Below are 23,544 nucleotides of genomic sequence, written 5' to 3' on the forward strand. Positions count from 1 at the left end.
TGTAAATGAATTACTATTATATTATACATCCGGCAAAGAGGTGAAATTTTGTCTCGCGACGTTCTGGCCAGGTAAGATTTTGGGCGGCGACATTTTGGTCACGAGGTTGTGGTTGCGAGATTTTTGTTATCGTATCATTTCAAGTAGCACATTTCCTTGGAACAAACCAGAAGCAAATTAAGCCGGAAGTAAGTCATACTTGACCTATCCATTCAATATGTGTATGTAGTACTAAAAATATAAACTTTATTGAAACTCTTATACAAATAATATAAATTCACACTAAATTTCGTTGTTTTAATGTTTAAGAAATTTTAAAATGTTCCAATATTTAGTTATACAAAAAGATGGTCATCATTTCTATTTTTCACGGATTTAAGTAACAACAGTTTTGTTTCTGTGCTGGAGATTACATCCAACATAAAGAAAAGAAGATCTGCTAAAGGATTTCGATACTCAAAAAGCACTATTGTTGTAAGGAAGAATTAATTATTTCATAATAATAAGAACATTTACTAGGAAACAGCAAAATGAATACTCTTAGTTCATTATTTAATTTTCTTCTGTAAATTGAATAATCAGAAGGAAGTCGTAGTTTGTTAGAAATATAATTTATGAAATTTAAAATTAAAAATGAACTAAATTTCATCTTTATAAAGTCAAAAATATCGAAAAAAAAGGGGAAAAGAATCTCAAGTGAGTGATTTTCAATATTATTTTACGCTTAAGAATTTATTATGAATGTAAACAATGCCATTTCTTGAGTATGTTTTTATATTTCAAATAGTTTTCATACTTATTATGCAGCTCGAAGTCCTGTGTTTTCCCACCTGAATGCATCACTACAAGGACTCACAACAATTAGGTCTTTCGGAGCAGAAAAAGTACTCGAAAAGGAATTCGACAGTCATCAGGTAAGGAATGAAAAACATATTAGCAACAACATTCTTGTATTTTAATGTATGACTGCAAATTGTAATAACAGACAGCAGTGTTTTGTAGGCAACTGGAAAAGAAGAACTGATAATTTTTAAAACAAAGGGATCTTATCTTTTAATCAATAAATCAAAGAAGTAATCTATCGAATAATAACATACTTTATGGAGATATATTGTTTATTGGTAATAATTAAACAAAAAATGTTTTCTACAAATTGTTACAACAGAGACATACATATTCAATGTATCTGCCAGATAATAACATTACAAATGAATATAAACATATATTGTTTACTAGTAATAGTAAAAAATGTTTTAAGATTTTATTAATAACTGGATGTGGTTTCTTTGCCATCAATTTTACGGCCAGTCTCAAGTAGTATGGTTTTATTTCGTACTAGATTGTGTTCATGAGAACGTGTGAGTCACAAAAAGGGAAATGTCAAGTTTCCGAGGGGACAATCATCACTGAGCTTTAACTATATGTGAGATCGGAAGAGAAACGTTCTGTCATGGAAGAAAGATAATAATCTACTGTTTTATTGTTGCAAAAATAACTCGCTTCGGTAATAAATTATGATAGATAAATCACATTTTGCGGTCCAATTTTTTGTTTGCATCGCACCCCTAGAATTTTGTGTAGCTAACTATGATACAATACCGCTTAAATAAATTAATGATATGTGTACTATTGTATATATCTTCTGCATGTTGCAAATAACTCCTCTCTACCGCTCCATTCTTTTCAAAGTATCGTCTTTTGGGATGCTAGTTGTTGACTGATTTTCTAAGACAACAGTAACTTTCCAAAAGATGAAATTTCTTTACAATAGGAAAAGCTATTTTCTTTTAGGGATTAAGATTAGGAATTAGATTTCTGGGCTGTCGGCATCTAAGGCCATTTAGCCCGTCACGTTTGAGGGATAATGTCTCTCCACGACCACACTGTCCTAGGAATTGGAGAGAAAGAAAGTAATGGACAAGGAATAAAGCGGCCTGAGAAGATCATGTAAGGTACCATTCCGTGCGTTTATCTGGTGTGAATTAGGAAAACTCACGAAAAATCCTACTCAGGATAGGATTAGGAATCACATTTCTGAGCTTTCTTCATCTATGGTCATGTTAGCCCGTCACGGATGAAGTATGAGATCTCTCGGGAATCGCACTATTCGAGGAAAGGGAAGGAAGAAAGGATTCGGGAAGGAAGGGAGTGGCCTAGAGCAGGGCACAACATTTCAAAGTCAGATGCACTCGCCGATCCGAAATCATGGTCGCCAGTATTTTTCAGGTACAAATTATGAGAAGCCCCCCACCATGGCTTTTGGTTTGACAAAGAGATTACATCAGGGTATAAAATTTGAAAACCAAACAATTAGATTCAGGATAATCAATTTTGAATTGGACAATTCATATACATGTTAAAAAATATACATGAATTGTAATGTTGTGAAGACTTCATATTCCGTGTTTTCTGTCACTTAGTGACAATTATTTTCGTGAGAAACAAAAACTGAGTTTAGGGAGAAACCATTTCTACTGAACACTGGTCGCCAGCTCTAAATTTCTAGTCGCCAATGGCGACCGTAAATTTTGCGCCCTGGCCTAGAGCCTATATGTTGCGTACCATCTCGGCAATTGCCTGGTGTGAATGAGGAAAACCCAGGAAAATCTCAATCAGGATGGCTGGCATGAAAAAGTTTTATACTGTTTTCGACCGAGTGTCCTCACCGAGAATAAAACCCGGGACCGCTTGCACCAAAGACCAGAGTGTTAGAGATTACGCTACGCGGAGCCACCAATTTTCTTTTAGACATTTACAAAATTAGATGACAAGTATTTATCCAAATAAGGGTCCTATTAACATAAGAATTTGAGATCAGTAGTTAGATATTGCATAGATTCAATTCATTAGTAGGTTAATTTTGGATTTTTTTAATATCAAAGGTTTTATTTAATCTAAATGTCTGCTTTTTAGTCTTAATATCTATCATTAAACTATGCAATAAAGACAATCATTCCATTTTTTTTTTTTTTTAGTCATGCACAATCTTCAACTGTTTCCTAAGTATTGTGATGAATATATTCATTTAAAACAGAGACCCCAATTTTTATTTTAATAGTTTTTAGAAAATATCAATTTTTGGTTACTTAGAGTTTAGTTCAATGGAATAAACTAATATTTATGGTGTAAATTAGTTCATAATAGAAAGGGGTGGAAGATACCTACGTGGGTCGGTCGGAAAGTTAGTTGCACTCCTTCGTAAGTATTTTCGGTCAAAGGCTATTATGATGAAACTGTGTGGCAACACTGCAGACATGTAGCTGTATCGTGTGACGTAGTGGCTTTCACGAGGCAAGTGGAGGTGTTCTGATAATCAGTCGTAAAACATGTCTCGACAGCTGCAAGTGGTGTCCAAATTGGAAATGCGTGCAGTGATTCGTTTTTTTTTTTTTTTTTTGTGGGCGAAAAGATGTAACTGCACTGAAATTTATTGGTAGTTTGCATGAAGTATATGATGAAAATGCAAGCGTTACGTCAAGCTGTCGCGAAGTGGTGCAACATGTTTGAGAACGGACGTACAGCTATTGGTGATGCTGAGCGCGAGGGAAGGTTATCATCCTCCTTATAGCCCAGACCTTTCACCGTGTGACTTCCATGTGTTTGGTCCCATGAAAGACGAAGCGACGATACCACTCGGATAACAAGGTAAAAGCTGCAGCCCAAGAATGGTTATTGGGCATTGGACGGGATTTCTTTGCAGAAGACATAAAAAAAAAACTTGTACCACGCCTCGACAAATGCTTAAATAACGGAAGTAATTACGTTGAAAAGTGGATTGTGAATGGAATTTTACGATACAAATAAAGTTATTGTAAAATTTATATCTTCTTCCATTTTCTTAAACAGTGCAACTAACTTTTGACTGACCCTCGTATTAAAAATAATTTCTTGGCTACTAAATTATTGTATCTATTAATGAAAAAAAAATGAAAACTATCTCTTCATTCCTTTTAACTTTCGTTGACTATGAAAGACATTAGAAAATTTAATTTACTCATAAATTTCATTTTTTTTTCTGCGTAGGATCTTCATTCATCATCGTGGTATCTCTTTATTTCAACAAGCAAAGCGTTTGGACTTTGGTCGGATTGTGTTTGTGTCCTCTACATAGCGATGGTTACTCTTACATTCTTGGTGCTAGGTGAAGGTAAGAAGTGTTAGATTCTATTTTATGTAGTATCACCATCTTGTCATATATAATTTATAACTGTCATTAACCCCTTCAGATCCATAAGAATTGTAAGACAAATAGAATATATTTTTTTGAGTCATTTAGTCTAAAGCTGACACATAGATTCCAAAAATTGTCGTCGGAAGTTTATCATTTCAACTCTCAACTACTTATAGCCTTAGACAAATAAGTCCCTGTGGTCAACAAAGAATTAAAAAATAATCATAAGTAATTCTGTCTATGATAAGTTTTTTTTAAAAAAATGTTTGTTCCCCTGAATAGGGCCTAGTGTTAGCAATTATAATACTTGTGTATGCTAATAGTTGTGTTTCTTATAAACTTCATGAATTCATGAGTAGCTGGTAAGAATTATACAAAACCAAAGACTGATTCTCAAACTATGAGGCGCGTTGGGGAAGTAACCTCCAATTGAGTACTGCTTGAAGTACTGAAGACGGTGCTACCATCTTTACACAGACGTGCGCGCTAGATCAGTCTGCATCCTGCCTTCGTAGAGTGAAGGTTGTCTGATCACTAGTTCCACTTTTGTAGTGTCTCAAAATGTGTACTGCAATAGGAAACCTCGTCAAGTGCTAGGTGCGAGCTGTTATATGTTTTCTTACGGCAAAACAAAATTCGACAACAGCTATTCTTCGGGAACTTTGTGCCGTGTATGGACTAAGTATGACCAGTGAAGAACTTGTTCGTGAATGAGTTTCTTCATTTGAAAGTGAACGAACAAACATTCTTGACGAAGAGAGGAGTGGCAGCCCATGAGTGGTCACTGATGAACTCCAGAAAATTGATAGAAAAGTTCGTGAAAATCGACGTTTCACAATCTCGGAGCTTTCCGATGAATTTCCACAAATTTTCAGGACTGTGTTATATGATCTCAGCACTTTGGTGATGAGAAGGAGCTAAAAGATGTTGTCACAGGCTGGCTCAAGGCACAAACGGGAGACTTTTATGCTGATGGAATTTCTAAGCTAGTGTAGAGATATGATAAATGCTTGAATGTTTATGAAAACTGGGTTGAAAAATAGAGCAAAGAAGTAGTTTTCAGATGTATATAATAAATTCTTCTTATTCTTATTTACTTTGGTGTTTTTTTTTTGTTTTTTTTTGAAAAATCGAAATTTAATTTCCAAACGACCCTCGTATTTTAGATCAATTTGTTGAGTTGAGTTGATTTTGAGTTTAACGTCCCGTTCAGCAGCGAGGCTATATAAGACGTGGACCTACTGATTAACGTGGAATCCGAACCACATGAGCTCCCGCCGGGAATCGAACCCGGGTCTCCCACTAGATCAATTTGTGTGTATATTCAATTTCATTTAAGTAATTCTGAAGTTTTAACATCCAACACACGAAAATTGAAACATTTTAACTTATCCAGTACAAATTGAGGACAGTTTATTTAAAGAAATGTGACAAATTCTGTGTATTCCTTGGACATCAAAGTTTTAAACAGTAAATAATAGCCAGTAACACGTAGTTCGAAGTAGCCGATACGTGACTTCAAGGCACGCTTTTCTGCGAGAAGCAGTCACCTGGAGAATAAGGTTGTCCACCAGAGAAGACGAGACAATTGTCGTGACCGTGACAGAACTCTTCCAATAAAAACAGATAATACTTTTCGAAATGGGAAATCATTTTCACGACACTTTCCCAGACGAAACAGTCTGAACTATTGTCACGTAGTAGGGTGGGCCGAAAAAAAAAATATTTATTTATTTAAGTCATAATACCGCGAAGTTGCAAATTGGAAAGACTAAAAAGGTATAAAAATAGAAATAAAATCTATTTATATCTTCCGGTCGCGCATGTGCTCTAAAATTTACCGAAATTTGAAAAAATTCATATTTCTACGATAATATTTTTGTATTTTACTTAACTTGTCAATATTTAAGTCTGTGGCTATTTCGGAATGCGTTTTCGAAGCGTTTCCCCCTAGAGCGAACGCGACCAAGATGGCTATTTGGTAACTTTACTTTTGCCAGAGTTATAAATCGTAGTGTGAGCCAGTCAGGGTTTCCAGGTCTTTCTTGCCAAGTCCAGGTCTATAATAGCAGAGTTCCAGTACTCTGCACAAAGCATCTTCAAAGCAGCTGTTTTTTTTTTTTTTGCTAAAATCCCCTTGCCTGACAACACGTCTTTCCTTTTTTTCCCTTCCTTTTGACATCTTTTACACAACAGGCAGTCTATTGTTCCAAAACGCACCAAATACGCTTGAGCTGACATTTTCTACGCGTTTTTATTGCTTTCGCGTTTGTGATTACCCATCTACATTTAAATACATGGTCAGCGCATATTCCAAACGTAAGCATTAGCAGTAAAAACGCGTTGCGATCGCTTCAAATAGCCGCCCTATAAGTGTAATAGCTTTAATCAAATCTTACTCAAACCGATAATAATTTAGAAAAAAAGAATTGTTAAAAACGGGCAAGTATTCCGCTCGCGCAAAGGTTGTCAATTCTAAGTAATTCAGAAGCTCGTTGTAACTCGCTGGGATCAATGGTCGCCACGCTCCACCCACGCATAAATCAGATTTTAAAGTACCTTCAAGGTAAGAATGAATGAAAAGGGATATGTTCAATTGTTCAACATGAGTTTGTTGGATTTACGACTATTCATACAAAACCTTAGTTTTGTCAAGAAAACTGTTTAGAAATATTACTAATGGTCTGAAATAATTTGTTTCTAAACATTTAAACTTATATTCAATAAAGAAAACCTGTTTATAAATATTACTAATGGTCTGAAATAATTTGTTTCTAAACATTTAAACTTATATTCAATAAAGAAAACCTGTTTATAAATATTACTAATGGTCTGAAATAATTTGTTTCTAAACATTTAAACTTATATTCAATAAAGAAAACCTGTTTATAAATATTACTAATGGTCTGAAATATATTGTTTCTAAACATTTAAACTTATATTCAATAAAGAAAACCTGTTTATAAATATTACTAATGGTCTGAAATAATTTGTTTCTAAACATATTTAAACTTATATTCAATAAAGAAAACCTGTTTATAAATATTACTAATGGTCTGAAATAATTTGTTTCTAAACATATTTAAACTTATATTCAATAAAGAAAACCTGTTTATAAATATTACTAATGGTCTGAAATAATTTGTTTCTAAACATATTTAAACTTATATTCAATAAAGAAAACCTGTTTATAAATATTACTAATGGTCTGAAATAATTTGTTTCTAAACACATTTAAACTTATATTCAATAAAGAAAACCTGTTTATAAATATTACTAATGGTCTGAAATAATTTGTTTCTAAACATTTAAACTTATATTCAATAAAGAAAACCTGTTTATAAATATTACTAATGGTCTGAAATAATTTGTTTCTAAACATTTAAACTTATATTCAATAAAGAAAACCTGTTTATAAATATTACTAATGGTCTGAAATAATTTGTTTCTAAACATTTAAACTTATATTCAATAAAGAAAACCTGTTTATAAATATTACTAATGGTCTGAAATAATTTGTTTCTAAACATTTAAACTTATATTCAATAAAGAAAACCTGTTTATAAATATTACTAATGGTCTGAAATAATTTGTTTCTAAACATTTAAACTTATATTCAATAAAGAAAACCTGTTTATAAATATTACTAATGGTCTGAAATAATTTGTTTCTAAACATTTAAACTTACATTCAATAAAGAAAACCTGTTTATAAATATTACTAATGGTCTGAAATAATTTGTTTCTAAACATTTAAACTTATATTCAATAAAGAAAACCTGTTTATAAATATTACTAATGGTCTGAAATAATTTGTTTCTAAACATTTAAACTTATATTCAATAAAGAAACCCTGTTTATAAATATTACTAATGGTCTGAAATATATTGTTTCTAAACATTTAAACTTATATTCAATAAAGAAACCCTGTTTATAAATATTACTAATGGTCTGAAATATATTGTTTCTAAACATTTAAACTTATATTCAATAAAGAAAACCTGTTTATAAATATTACTAATGGTCTGAAATAATTTGTTTCTAAACATTTAAACTTATATTCAATAAAGAAAACCTGTTTATAAATATTACTAATGGTCTGAAATAATTTGTTTCTAAACATTTAAACTTATATTCAATAAAGAAAACCTGTTTATAAATATTACTAATGGTCTGAAATAATTTGTTTCTAAACATTTAAACTTATATTCAATAAAGAAAACCTGTTTATAAATATTACTAATGGTCTGAAATAATTTGTTTCTAAACATTTAAACTTATATTCAATAAAGAAAACCTGTTTATAAATATTACTAATGGTCTGAAATAATTTGTTTCTAAACATTTAAACTTATATTCAATAAAGAAAACCTGTTTATAAATATTACTAATGGTCTGAAATAATTTGTTTCTAAACATTTAAACTAATATTCAATAAAGAAAACCTGTTTATAAATATTACTAATGGTCTGAAATAATTTGTTTCTAAACATTTAAACTTATATTCAATAAAGAAAACCTGTTTATAAATATTACTAATGGTCTGAAATAATTTGTTTCTAAACATTTAAACTTATATTCAATAAAGAAAACCTGTTTATAAATATTACTAATGGTCTGAAATAATTTGTTTCTAAACATTTAAACTTATATTCAATAAAGAAAACCTGTTTATAAATATTACTAATGGTCTGAAATAATTTGTTTCTAAACATTTAAACTTATATTCAATAAAGAAAACCTGTTTATAAATATTACTAATGGTCTGAAATAATTTGTTTCTAAACATTTAAACTTATATTCAATAAAGAAAACCTGTTTATAAATATTACTAATGGTCTGAAATAATTTGTTTCTAAACATTTAAACTTATATTCAATAAAGAAAACCTGTTTATAAATATTACTAATGGTCTGAAATAATTTGTTTCTAAACATTTAAACTTATATTCAATAAAGAAAACCTGTTTATAAATGTTACTAATGGTCTGAAATAATTTGTTTCTAAACATTTAAACTTATATTCAATAAAGAAAACCTGTTTATAAATATTACTAATGGTCTGAAATAATTTGTTTCTAAACATTTAAACTTATATTCAATAAAGAAAACCTGTTTATAAATATTACTAATGGTCTGAAATAATTTGTTTCTAAACATTTAAACTTATATTCAATAAGGAAAACCAAAAATAATATATCAGTATTTTTTCCCCTTTAACTGTAATCTACCTTTATTTGTATTGTTTTTTTTTTTAATTTCATTAACTTTGAAGACAACGCGCAATCGGAAGATGTTGATCGGTTTAAATAATATTTAAACATTATTTTTCGCGGTTCCAATTCATAAGAATTTTAGCTGTTACATTTGGGAATGGATTAATTTTAAAATGTTAAAAATTAGCGTAAAAATATTATTTTTCCCAAATTTTGGCAAATTCAACCCCATAAAGGTAATTATATTTACTGTTCCTAGTTGCGTTAAGGCACATTCACTTAGAAACTATATATATATATATATATATATATATATATATATATATATATATCGACTCTGTAGTTGTATTTCCATCAGGCTCACAATAATTACAAGCTACATAGCTAGAAGAAAAAAATGAAATGAAATGTTTGAGTTTTACGTCCCACTGTTATGCTAAAGGAGACGGTGATAATGAGTAATGAATGAAATGGTGGAATGAAGAAAGTGGGAGGAAACGGGAGAACCCCGAGAAAACCCACGCACACGGTGTTTTTCCACCACAAAGTTCACTTGGCGGGAGCAGGGTTTGAACACAAGACCCCATCCACCAGAGGTGAACCCTCTACCACTGAGCCACCGCGGCCCCATAGCTATTCACACCAACATAGGATGCTTCTATTATAGACAAACCTATTAACTTTTATGTTACAGATAAAATGGGAGGAGATGTTGGTCTAGCAATAACTCAGTCACTTGGATTGACTTTGCTTTTCCAATGGGGAATGCGACAATCTGCAGAATTAGAAAACCAAATGACGTCAGTGGAACGGATTCTCGAGTATTCTAATCTTGATTCTGAGCCTTCTGTGGACACTCCATCAGGTTCGTACGATTCTCTCCATTGAATAGAACCAGCCATTGTCATTGTATATGAATATTAGCAGTGTATTTCCATAAGTGAACCTAATATTAAGTTCAAAATTACTAACCCTCATGTTCCAAATAATATCCAAACGATCAACTGTTTCTAAATATTTAGGATAACTATCCGGGTTTATTCACCATTAGATCAAAGTTTATTCAATAATGTAGATGTATCATCATTTTGTTACTTCGATTTACATGAACGTTAGTGTCTTTGTAGTTAACCCCTTCCACTAGTATTTATTTTCTGAATTCTGATAATTGAAAATTATTCATTGTAGCTCTGGAAAATTCAAGATTGCTAATAAAACTCCAACTGATCAAAGCAGTATATATATATTTTAAGATTATATATTTGTGTTACAGTTTCGGAATGTTACATAGCCGAAACTGTAACACAAATATATAGTCTTAAAATATATATATATATATATATATATATATATATATATATATATATATATATATATATATATATATATATATATATATATATATACTGCTTTGATCAGTTGGAGTTTCATTAGTAATCTGATAATTCAAGTATAAGTTATAAAAGTGTATTATAGATGGTTTATCATTATATGTATAACTTTCAAAACATCAATTATAGTAACCCTACGTGATGCTACAATAGTTAAAATTGTTAAACTGGGTTAAAATTACTCAAGTAATATTTTCTTTTTCTTTTTTTCATAAATTAACGCAAAAAGTACTGTAATAAATTCCAGTGCGAAACGGCTAATTCATTTTTTGAACGATACTGTGTGCATTTTCTTGGAACTTCAGATGTATAGATTGAAAATGAACCTTTATTGCTATTATTATTATTATTATTTTCAGAGAAGAAACCTCCAACTTGTTGGCCTGAAAATGGAGAAATCAAATTCCTTAACACTTCCCTTCGGTATTGCTCTGATGACCCTCCAGTATTGAAGTGTCTTACGTTCAACGTTAGACCAAGAGAAAAGGTATAGTATATTTAGTAAATTAATTCAGAAAATTACCGTTAAGCTACAATTGTTAAAAGATATCTTGCGCAGAATAATCAGATACACTCCCTGTCTCGCCTTGAAAAACGAGGGGGCGCGGTGGCTCAGTGGTAGAGCGTTCACCTCCGGTGCTTGGGGTCCCTGGTTCGATCCCAGCTCGCGCCGTGTGGACTTTGTGGTGGACAAACACCGTGCGCGTGGGTTTTCTTGGGGTTCTCCCGTTTCCTCCCACTTTCTTCATTCCACCATTTCACTCATTTCTCATTATCACCGTCTCCTTTAGCCTAACCGGCATAACCGTGGGACGTTAAACTTAAAGATTTCATTTCATTTTTTGAAAAACGAATACTTTTTTGCGGGCTTATAAGACCAATTTATTCTTTAAAAATAAAAATTCGTTTTATAGTGTCAAATGCGGTATATGTAATAATAATTTCAGGCTTATATATGCCTATTTGAAGTTGAACTATGTTAGTCAAAAATTAGTGCAAAGTATTTATTTTTAATTAACCTTCTAAACTACTCTAATTCCCAATGAATGTCAAAGCAAATTCCTGATTACTTCAACTCTTTAATGTGCTTGTATATCTCTGGGTAGTTAATATACACTTTACAACCACTAAAGTTCAGAGATAACTACATTTCAGCTAACATTGATAATTATATAACAAACTCAGCCACCTAAGGCTCATATCCAATCTACAAATAACCAGCCACTTATGGCTCCATTCCAACCTAAAAACATTTACACATTATTTATATTACATAGTTACACCAGTTACGCCCTTAATTTGTTTTCACAATTTCTTAACACCTTGTTCGATTATTCAATAGCAAACATCTTGCCCCAACTAATTGACATAACCTAACAACCTACAGACACTACGGAAGTTAGAGAAAAGATATTTAGACAGCTTGGAAATGTGGCGTTTGAGGAAGCTAGATGAGATAAAATGGACAAAGAGAATAACAAACGAAGATGTTTTAAAACGGATAGGGGAGAAGGGGATACTTTGAGCCAGCATCCTTTATAGGAAGGCCAATTGGATTGGACACATCTTGCGAAGAAATTGTCTTCACACTGCCATAGAAGGAAAGATGGAAGGAAAGCAAAGAATAGGAAGAAGAAGAACACAATTGATCGATGATTTGAAAAATAGAAGAAAATATTGGAAGTTAAAAGAGGAAGCTGAAAATCGAGAAACGTATGTAGGAGAAACACATATAGGCCCAAACCCATTTAAAAAGCTCATTAGTTCCAAGGCCTGCGAACAGGCAGAATACATAATAATATAATGGCTATTTGAATCGATTTTCCGGATGAAAAATAAATCCTCGGATAGGAGATGTATATCTGTTATTTCTCGGAAGGTGTTCAAGATAACGAAGATACCGAGTAAGACAGTACACACAGTTGGAACAGTCACATTGTTTTCTTAAAGTCTTACGTTCTACTAAAATATAGTATATTGTCAACTATTGTTAATCCACTGCTGGATGAAGATCTCCAACTAGTTTCCATAGCCATAGCCCATTTATCTTGGGCACTTCTCGTTCACATTGCTCCACAGGGCTTGTTGATTTCGTCACAACTTGTATGAGGACGTATCCTAGGTGTTCTTTTTCTCTCTTGTTATTCAATCAACAATTACTCTTGTTTATCGATAATCATTTCTTTTTGCAGTGTGTCCAGCTCACCGCCACTTCAATGACTTTATTTTCATGACACTATCCGGTACTCGTGCCATCTTTCTGATCCCTTTGATTCTTTCCCTATCTTTGCAGATTGCGACATATGGTCACAATTTGCTTTTTCTAGAAATAAAAAATAATCGTAAATTTTATTGCAAGTGTCAAATATTTCGCTTATCGGATAATAGATGGCAGTAACGGGTGGTTCTCTGACGATGTGTGCGACCAGCAGACCTTTCTAGCTGTGGTGTGGTGTGGGAAGTTCGATTCAACCGTTTCACACTGGGAAGGAACATTAACAAGAACGGATAAGAAAGTATTGACGGAAAATAATTCCAGCATACGACGTGAAATTGTGTTGTTTCGACGTATAGAATGAAATTCTGATTCGAATAGAACTTTGAATAGCATTTTGCTGTGATTCTAATGTTATTTTTGAAAGCTGTAATCGACATTGTTCTATAATTCAGAGTTTATTTTGCCAAATTTCTTTAGTGAGGAATGGTTTTGTTGACCCGAAAATCAAGTTTAAATAATTCTGTAGAGAATTGCAATTAACTTGTGTGTTTGTAGCTTTGTCTTTGCTCGTTAAACTGGTAATGATATCCAAGTTAGGATTATATTTTAATTCCTTTTCTGACTGTTCACGTAGAAAATATTTGTTATGAAAATTTACAGAGTTGTTTAATTAGCCCTGAATCCTGAAATACATCAACCTCTCCATGATTCGTTATATAGTCTGCATATTGTGAATGACTATGTTTTTGTTAGTATCTATCTGTGTCCTTTTTGTATTTTCGTATTCAAGGCAATGAAATAATGTGTTGGTATGGATAATATTATTAAAAACCGAATCGCTTGCTTTCCTCACGGGTCGTCCAAGAAATACATAGTCGTATAACGTGTATTGTTATTCAAGGTTTTCTCTCACATCTATTCCGTACAGTGTTGCCACAGTTCTATCTCTGGAGTGGGCTGAAAAATAGTACCAAATTGAAACAAAAAGGGCGGAATTCATTATTTTATACCAGTGTAATACATGGTCCTATAACATGAAACTAAAAGAGGTGAACTTCTAGAACACTCCCATCCCCTCTTCCAAGAAAGCAAATCAAGAGAGTGCTCTTTTAAAAAATTACTTTTTAAAAACATCCTAATAGGAGGAACCCGAACAACGTTGGAAGTAGATGGAATTTTCTCGCACGTAGGAAGTATGACAGAGGTCGCAAATTAAAAGGGAAAACAGTTATCATCTTCTATATGTATTGTAAGGAAACCATATTGCTTCTCTATTTCAGAGTGACCAATAAACCAAAAAAGTATGGCCATATATGAAGAAATATAAAACTAGGAACAAATCAATCATCTCCGAGTTCTTGTGCAAACAGTACGTTTTAATAAAATATTAAAATATAAATTAGTGCACTTTATTCTGGCTTATTTCATGACCAAAGAAGGATAATAGACTGTAAGAAGAATATAAGGTAAAATAACTGATATTTGTAAAAAATGTAAAAGCAGTCCAGGGTCCTAGAACCTTCCATGAAAGACATAAAAAGAAACAAATGTAGGGAAAGTCTTACTGACACTTTTGAAAATGTGACATGTATTTGTTAAATGGTGCTGAATTGAGTAGAATTGTACCAACTTTTTCACAAAAGGGGCTGAAAATGCCAGCGTGGTACCAACGGGCCGACGAATGACAAAAAGGGCTGAATTTGGTACAATTGTACCAAGTGCGGCAACAGTGATTCCGTATGTCAATACAAAACTTGGTACACTCATTTCCTAACCCCTACAGTATGTTTAGAGATACATTTGGATTAATTATGTGCTTTTAGCTGAGGCCACTCCAGAGGAGTCCAAAGTTGATGGTAGGGATTTCTGGAAGGAATTTTCCCTTCATTCTCCCCATTTTTCTTGTTCAAATACATTATGAGCCCCAATACATAGAACCTCTGGAAAACTTGTTGCATGCTGAAGGGAATGAACTATAAACCATGACTTTTTAATGAACAGTGTTGATACAGTAGCTATTTCACTGCGAGTTTATGATTTTCTTTATACTAACAGGGTTAATGGGCCCCAGAGACTTTACTCCATAGTCCATGGCACCTAATTTTTTGTGCATGAACATATCTTTGCTGTGATTATCGAATGGACTAGGTTTGATTAGAATGTCCAGTTGACATGTTCATGTCCTTTTTTTGTGAGTTTAGCCGCGATAGGTTTGTAGGAGCTACCATTGTCCAGATAGGTGAACAATATTCTATTTTAGGAGAAATTATTGCCTTGTAGAACATTGCTAAGGAAGAGGTTCCGTATTTCTGTTGATCGGTATAGAAGTCCTACAGTGCACATTGTTCAGTAAGCACTGCCTACGTTTTAATGATTCAGGGAGACATTAGTAAGGATTCTTGAAATTACTTCATTGTGATTAAAGAAAAAAAGTATAATACGGTTAGTTTTATTATTAATAAAGTTGTATACTTTGTGAAGCTTTTACGGAGATCAACATAAATCAATGGAAATAATCTTTGGTGTTTCATCCATATTTTATTTAGTTCCGTTGTCACTCTTTGCTAACGACTCCAAAAACTAAAAATGTTTTCGTCCTCGAAAGTATTGCAACTAATGAAGTTTTCTAAATGCGAATTGTTTACATCAACAAAGAGGTTCAATGTAAATAAAGATTCTTGTCGATATGAACAATGTGTTACTTGAGTAACGTAGTTTTAATAGTTTTGTCAACGAAAACGGCTGTAGTTTCTCGTTTAAAATAAATATAAAACTAAACAAAAGGTGTTCAAATTGATTCAAGTACTTATTCGGTGTTGAGGTAGAGGCATTAAAATTATGACAATAAATTAGGACTAGAAAATAATTGCTGACTATCTCGTGTATATACGGATATTTGAATAATGTGGGAGATAAAAGAATATTAACTGTCTATATTCGAAAAGTAAATATTCACCATGATTTATACCCTTTTGTTATCCATGTTTCAGATTGGAATTGTCGGAAGAACTGGCGCTGGAAAATCGTCTTTAACAGTAGCGTTATTTAGATTGGCAGAATTCGAAGGATCCATCTTTGTTGACAATGTGAACATAAAGCAATTGGGGTTGCACGATTTACGTAGTAAGATCTCCATCATACCTCAGGATCCAGTATTATTCTCCGGAACTCTGAGAAAGAATCTCGATCCTTTCAACGAATTTCAAGATTACCAACTATGGAAAGCTCTGGAAGACGTGAGTATTTTGCATAATCTTATGGAATAGTTTAATTCAAATTACAAGAAGTAATCAGAAAATAAGTTTTCTTTGTATTACTTTTTTAAAAAAGATATTAAACCATGGAAAGTTATGGAAGATGTGAATAATTATGATCTTATGAAATAATATAAGTTAAATTAGAAGAAATAACCACATAATTATTTGCCTTGTATCAATTTCTTTAGTTCTATTGAATAATTTACTCAAATACAAATTCAGTTTATTTCGAAATAATTATCTCTGTTCATATAGACACTTTTGGCCTTAATTAATGTTATGGTCAGATTTGAAGTAATTGAAGTAAGATTTGTAACGTGTCTTCCTATAAAAGTTAGACACGTCCAGTGCCGAGTAAGAATACTCATACAAATAATTGTATATACAGGGTGGCCAATTTAATCTTTCCACGGAAATATCTCGAAAACGATTAAACAAAAATGAAGTGAACAAAAACTAAAATAGGAAATACCATGGGACAAATCGAATAATGATGTCGCGGTGCCCTCCAGGACCGCTCTTCAAGGGGACCCGGGGAACAACTTTAAAATTTTAAGTGGAAACATGGGGAGAGTGACACCTCGTTCGATAGATCTTTAACAACTAAAAAGCGATGTGGCAAAAGAGTTTTCATATCGGTCACCGTATTCAAAATGGCTGCCAAGATATGTTACCTGTATCAGATAAACGTTCAGTACCACTCATATGTAAACGGTACCATGTCTTGGCTACCATTTTGAAAACGGTGACCCATATGAAAAATCTTTTGCCACAACGCTGTTTACTGTATGAAGATTATCGAACGAGGTATCACTTGACATATATTTTCCTTTAAAATTTCTATATTGAACCTGGCCCCCATGAAAGCCGGCCTTGGGGGACACCGCGACAACATCATTCAATTTTTACCATGGGATTCCTATTAGAATTTTTGTTTGGTTCATTTATGTTCAACCGTTTTCATATGAGTGGTACTGGACGTTTATCTGATACAGGTAACATATCTTGGCGACCATTTTGAATACGGTTACCGATATGAAAACTCTTTTGCCACATCGTTTTTTAGTTTTTAAAAGATCAATCGAACGAGGTGTCACTCGCCCCATGTTTTCATTTAAAACTTTAAAGTTGGGCCCCGGGTCCCCTTGAAGAGCGGCCCTGGAGGGCACCGCGATATCACCATTCGATTTGCCCCATGGTATTTCCTATTTTAGTTTTTGTTCACTTCATTTATGTTCAACCGTTTTCGAGATATCTCTGTGGAAAGATTAAGATGGGCCACCCTGTATAAGCTGTTGATTGATACTGAATTAGTTTAATTAATTTTCCGTATGAATATTTTTAGTCACTAAGAATCAGTTCAAATAGTTCTTCCAAAAAAATACTAAATTTCAATATTCGCTGTGCAACTTTAATAATTGTCCTTCAAAATATAAAATCGATAACCATTAAATAAGAAGCAATACACCAACAGTCTTATTCACTGAATAACAAAAAATTCTTGTAATTTTTCACTACCAGAATAAGTATGTGGTATATTTTTGGAACTGGGGGGCCAGACTATTTTGCTTAATGTTCGTGTTTTCTTGCTGTATTTTCTGTATTTTTTTTTTATGGTTTAGGTAGGTTAATTTAGTTTAGGTTAGTTTGGGTTAGTTTAGTTTAGGTTAGGTTAGGATATTTGTATTTGAAGGCCCAGAATTCTTTGCTTAAAATTCGTACTTTCTTACTATATTTTCTGTTTTTTTTTTATGGTTTAGGTTAGGTTAGGTTAGCTTATGTTATGTTAGTACTTAGTTATTACACTTACGTAACATCAAATCATTTCTCCTGTAAACATGATGATTTTACCTGATTTCCTCCCCCCTAGTTCCAAAATTATCCCGTTATATATAATTCAATTAAATCAAAAATGTCTGCTTACCCGGATATCCATAGTATTGGGTAGTACTAACACTCAGAACTTAACAGAAATTACAAATGCTTCCGTGGTGGATATCTTCTACATGAATTCCAACCAAGGAGGTGTTACCTAAACTTCGATATCAGAATTAGAATTTGGTAAATTGTAACTTCACACTAGAACTTTCTAAGCGCCACAATTCTGAAGTTAACACAGATTAAACTGGTACTTAGTATTTCAGACGAAGAAATTCACTCAAAATTATTCTGTCACTCTATGGCCATTGTAACTGAACCGTTCGAGACTAGCACCGTTTTCCTCATAAAGAAGGACAATATATACCACGGACACATACATGCATTCATCCATACTCTACATACAGTGGCGTATTTTGATTTTGTTTCGGGGGGGCTATGCAATTCTCCTGAGTGGGTGTATATATATTGGGTCTATGTAGGTATACAGTTATTATACATATTATACAAAAATTTATCTATTTCGTAGGGAGCTTGAGCCTGGTAGCCACCCCCCGTAAATACGCCACTGTCTACATACATGCATACATTCATCCATACTGTAACAATTTATTATTGTATCTATTTGTTTACAAAACTTAACAAACTGAATTTTAAAAAGAAGATCTGTAATTTATTAAAATGTTTCTCTTTCTTTTCTTTAGCTATGACAGATAATATCGCCACACGTGTCCCTATAGTATTCTTTATATGTGCTTTATTTCATTTAAAGGTTCATTTAAAAGAAGTTATCAAGAACTGTGCAGCTGGTCTCGTGACACCTGTTTCCGAAGGAGGTCATAATTTCAGTGCTGGACAACGCCAGCTACTGTCTTTAGCTCGAGCGATTCTACGGAGAAACAAAATACTATTACTCGATGAAGCTACTGCAAACGTTGATCCACAGTAAGTAGAATTTACAGTGAACTATCTCATTAAATATCTTTTACATACACATGTAGAATCTACTGAACGAGAAATCTATTTTCTCCACGTGAATAATAATAAATGTGGCGAACTATTGTAAAGATTCAGTTCTTCATATTTTGAAAGGTTTATAAGATATTGCAACGATAACATTAGTAGGTGGGGGCACTTGACACCCGGTAGCTGAAAAATCGCTTTTTATTCCAGGGTCTCCTGAGAGAAAGGACTCAATTTTCCACTGTCTCACGATACGCTATGACCCACGCACCGTCAACCCACGATCTTTTACGACCTCCATGTTAGGGGTGTATTTGTTCCCTTTTATGAGCACTTTTAAGGGGGTGTATTCATTCTCTTTTATGAGCACTTTTTAGGGGGTGAACTCGTTCCCTTTTATGATCACTTTTCCAACCCCTACGAACACATAGCAAAGCAGATAACACATAAGAGTACGTAACACACAGCAGATCAGATAACACATAAGAGTACGTAACATAACAAGGGTGTACTCGTTCTCTTTTATGAGCATATTTTTCAACCCCTATTTTAACATAGGAGATAACACATAAGATTACGAACACATAGCAAAGCAGATAACACACAAGACTACGTAACACACAGCAGAGCAGATAACACATAAGAGTACGTAACATAACAAGGGTGTACTCGTTCTCTTTTATGAGCATATTTTTCAACCCCTATTTTAACATAAGATTACGAACACATAGAAGAGCACATAAGAGTACGTAACATAGCAAGGGTGTATGTGTATTCGTTCTCTTTTATGAGCATATTTTCCAACCCTTATTTTAACATAGCATAAGACTACGAACACATAGAAGAGCTAATACAAGAGTATGGCTTATTTTCGAACCCCTATTTTAACATAGCAGAAATTACACTGAGACTATGAATACATAGCAGAGCATAAGATACGTAACACACAACAACCTCCATTATAGGGGTGAACTCGTTCTCTTTTATGAGCATATTTTCCAACCCTTATTTTAACATAGCATAAGACTACGAACACATAGCAGAGGTGTATTCGTTTTCAACCCCTTAGCATAAGACTATGTAACATAGCAGTTACGAACACAGCAGAGCAGATAACACATAAGAGTACCTAACATAACAAGGGTGTATTCATTCCCTTTTATGAGCATATTTTCCAACCCCTATTATAACATAGCACAGATTACATAGCAGATCTAATACGGCTTATTTTCCAACCCCTAATTGAACATAGCAGAAATTACACTGACACTACGAACACAGCAGACCACAGAATACATAAGATTCATTCCCTTTTATGAGTACATTTTAAGGGGTGTACTCGTTCTCTTTTATAATTACTTTTCCAACCCCTATTTTACCATACCAGAAATTACATAAGATTTTTTTTCAACCCCTATTTTAAGACAATGAATACCTATGTAACATAGCGATTCGATACGCTCTTTGAATCGATTTGGATGAAACTCGGCATATGGGGGTTTTCGACCATGCTGAGTACGAATATCATACTTATTTTTACCTGGGTCCTATAGTTTTTGTGGCATACGCCCTTTCTATGACAATTTTAACCGATTTGGGTGAAACTCGGTATATGGGCGTTTTCGGACATGCTGATTCCAAATATCATACCTATTTTTATCTAGGTCTGATAGTTTATGTGCGATACGCCCTTTGTATGACACTTAAAGCCCAATCACTCGTAAACAAAGCAACATATTGAGGTGGTGTTTCCACATTTATCAATTGGTCATCAACTACTACAAATTCCAAAAATAATTACCATCGAGGTCAAAGGTCAACATACTTAAAACCTAATAACTCGAAAACGGATCCTCATATTGAGGCGCTGTCTCCAAATCTAGTAATTGGTCATCAACTACTGCAAGTTCCAAAATAATGATCATCAAGGTCAATGGTCAACATACTTAAAACCTAATAATTCGACAACTGAGACACATATTGAAGTGCTGTTTCCAAATCTAGTAACTGGGCATCAACTACTGCAAGTTCCAAAATAATGATCATCAAGGTCAAAGATCAAAATACTTAAAACCTAATAATTCCACAACTGAGACACATATTGAAGTGCTGTTTCCAAATCTAGTAACTGGGCATCAACTACTACAAGTTCCAAAATACTGATCATCGAGGTCAAAGGTCAACATAGTTAAAACCTAATAGCACGAAAACTGAGCCACATATTGAAGTGCTGTTTCCACATTTAGTAATCGGCCACCAACTACTACAAGTTCCAAAATACTGATCATCGAGGTCAAAAGTCAACATACTTAAAACCTAATAACTCGTAAATGGAGCCACATATTGAGGTCGTGTTTCCAAATCTAGTAATTGGTCATCAACTACTACAAGTTCCAAAATAATGATCATCGAGGTCAAAGGTCAACATACTTAAAACCTAATAACTCGAAAACGGAGCCACATATTGAGATGACGTTTCCTCATTTCGTAATTGGTCATCAACCACTGCAAGTTCCAAAATAATGACCATCGAGGTCAAAGGTCAACATACTTAAAACCTAATAACTCGTAAACGAAGCCACATATTGAGGTCGTGTTTCGAAATGTAGTAATTGGTCACCAACTACTACAAGTTCCAAAATAATGATCGAGGTCAAAGGTCAACATACTTAAAACCTAATAACTCGTAAACGGAGCCACATATTGAGGTCATGTTTCCAAATCTAGTAATTGGTCATCAACTACTACAAGTTCCAAAATACTGATCATCGAGGTCAAAGGTCAACATACTTAAAACCTAATAACTCGAAAACGGAGCCACATATTGAGATGACGTTTCCTCATTTCGTAATTGGTCATCAACCACTGCAAGTTCCAAAATAATGACCATCGAGGTCAAAGGTCAAAATACTTAAAACCTAATAACTCGTAAACGGAGCCACATATTGAGGTCGTGTTTCCAAATCTAGTAATTGGTCATCAGGTACTACATGTTCCAAAATAATGACCATCGAGGTCAAAGGTCAACATACTTAAAACCTAATAACTCGAAAACGGATCCTCATATTGAGGCGCTGTCTCCAAATCTAGTAATTCGTCATCAACTACTGCAAGTTCCAAAATAATGATCATCAAGGTCAATGGTCAACATACTTAAAACCTAATAATTCGACAACTGATACACATATTGAAGTGCTGTTTCCAAATCTAGTAACTGGGCATCAACTACTACAAGTTCCAAAATACTGATCATCGAGGTCAAAGGTCAACATACTTCAAACCTAATAACTCGAAAACGGAGCCACATATTGAGATGACGTTTCCTCATTTCGTAATTGGTCATCAACCACTGCAAGTTCCAAAATAATGACCATCGAGGTCAAAGGAAATGCCATTTTAACCAGCTCAGTAGTATTCAAATAAACAAAAAACCGAAGAAGGATCATTTTAACTAGCTCAGGTTTCTGTACTTTTGTGCCATTCAAACAAATGAAAAAACTAAATTTGGATGGAGTATTATTTTTTGTGCCAAGCAGAAAAAGGAAAGAATTTGTACTGACCAGAAAAGGCGAAGAAGGATCATTTTATACCTTTATGTGCTATTTAAATAAACGAAGGAATAAATTTGAGTGATCTATTCAATTTTATACCAATCAGAAGAAAAGCAAAGAAGGGCCATTTTAACTAGCTGAGTATTTTTGTGCTACACAAATCAACAAATGAATAAATTTGAGTGACCTATTCAATTTGGTATCAACAAGAAATACCATTTTAAATAACTCAGCATCTTATACCTTTTTGTGCTATTTAAATAAACGAAGAAAGCGAAGGAGGTCCAATTTAGCTAACTCAGAATTTTATACCATTTTGTACTAATCAAATAAACGAAGGAATAAATTTTTGTGACCTATTCAGTTTTGAAAACAAGCAGGAAAAGAAAAGAATTAACATTTTGTACTAATCAAATAAACCAAGGAATAAATTTAGATGGCCTATTTAGTTTTATACCAACCACGAAAAAAAGCGAAGAAGTTCCATTTTAACTAGCTCAATATTTCTGTACCATATTAACTAACTCAAAGAAACGAAAGAATAAATTTTGAGTGGCTTAAGCAAAGAAGGTCAATTTGTACCTTTTGTGCTATTAAAACTGAGTGACCTATTCAATTTTATACCAAGTAGAAAAAATGTTGTTTGCAATTAAAAAAGGAGAAGGTTTATTTTATGTACATTCTGTACTACTCAAATTCTACTTTCTGTACCAACCAGAGAAAAACAAAGAAATACCATATTCTGCTACTCAAACAAACGACGGAATAAGCTCAGAGTTTCTATACCTTTTTGTGCTATTCAAATAAACGAAGGAATAAATTTGTGTGACCTATTCACTTTTATAGCAAGCCCCTTTTAGTTTTATACCAACCATGAAGGTCCATTATAACAAGCTCAGTA

General features: G+C 33.2%; 1 protein-coding gene across 1 annotated transcript in view; it reads left to right on the plus strand.

Moving 5' to 3' along the window:
- Positions 1 to 23,544, plus strand: part of LOC145693712 (putative multidrug resistance-associated protein lethal(2)03659) — a 217,401-nt gene that overhangs the window by 163,136 nt on the left and 30,721 nt on the right. Inside the window, exons 18-23 of the mRNA XM_081769997.1 lie at positions 808 to 914; positions 4,024 to 4,147; positions 10,080 to 10,250; positions 11,136 to 11,263; positions 15,985 to 16,230; positions 18,902 to 19,074. Of these exons, the coding sequence (XP_081626123.1) occupies positions 808 to 914; positions 4,024 to 4,147; positions 10,080 to 10,250; positions 11,136 to 11,263; positions 15,985 to 16,230; positions 18,902 to 19,074 (949 nt within the window). The remainder of the gene's footprint in view (positions 1 to 807; positions 915 to 4,023; positions 4,148 to 10,079; positions 10,251 to 11,135; positions 11,264 to 15,984; positions 16,231 to 18,901; positions 19,075 to 23,544) is intronic.

The sequence above is a fragment of the Thermobia domestica genome, chromosome 8 (assembly GCF_964235325.1).
Source record: "Thermobia domestica chromosome 8, izTheDome1.hap1.1, whole genome shotgun sequence".
Taxonomy (NCBI): Eukaryota; Metazoa; Arthropoda; class Insecta; order Zygentoma; family Lepismatidae; genus Thermobia; species Thermobia domestica.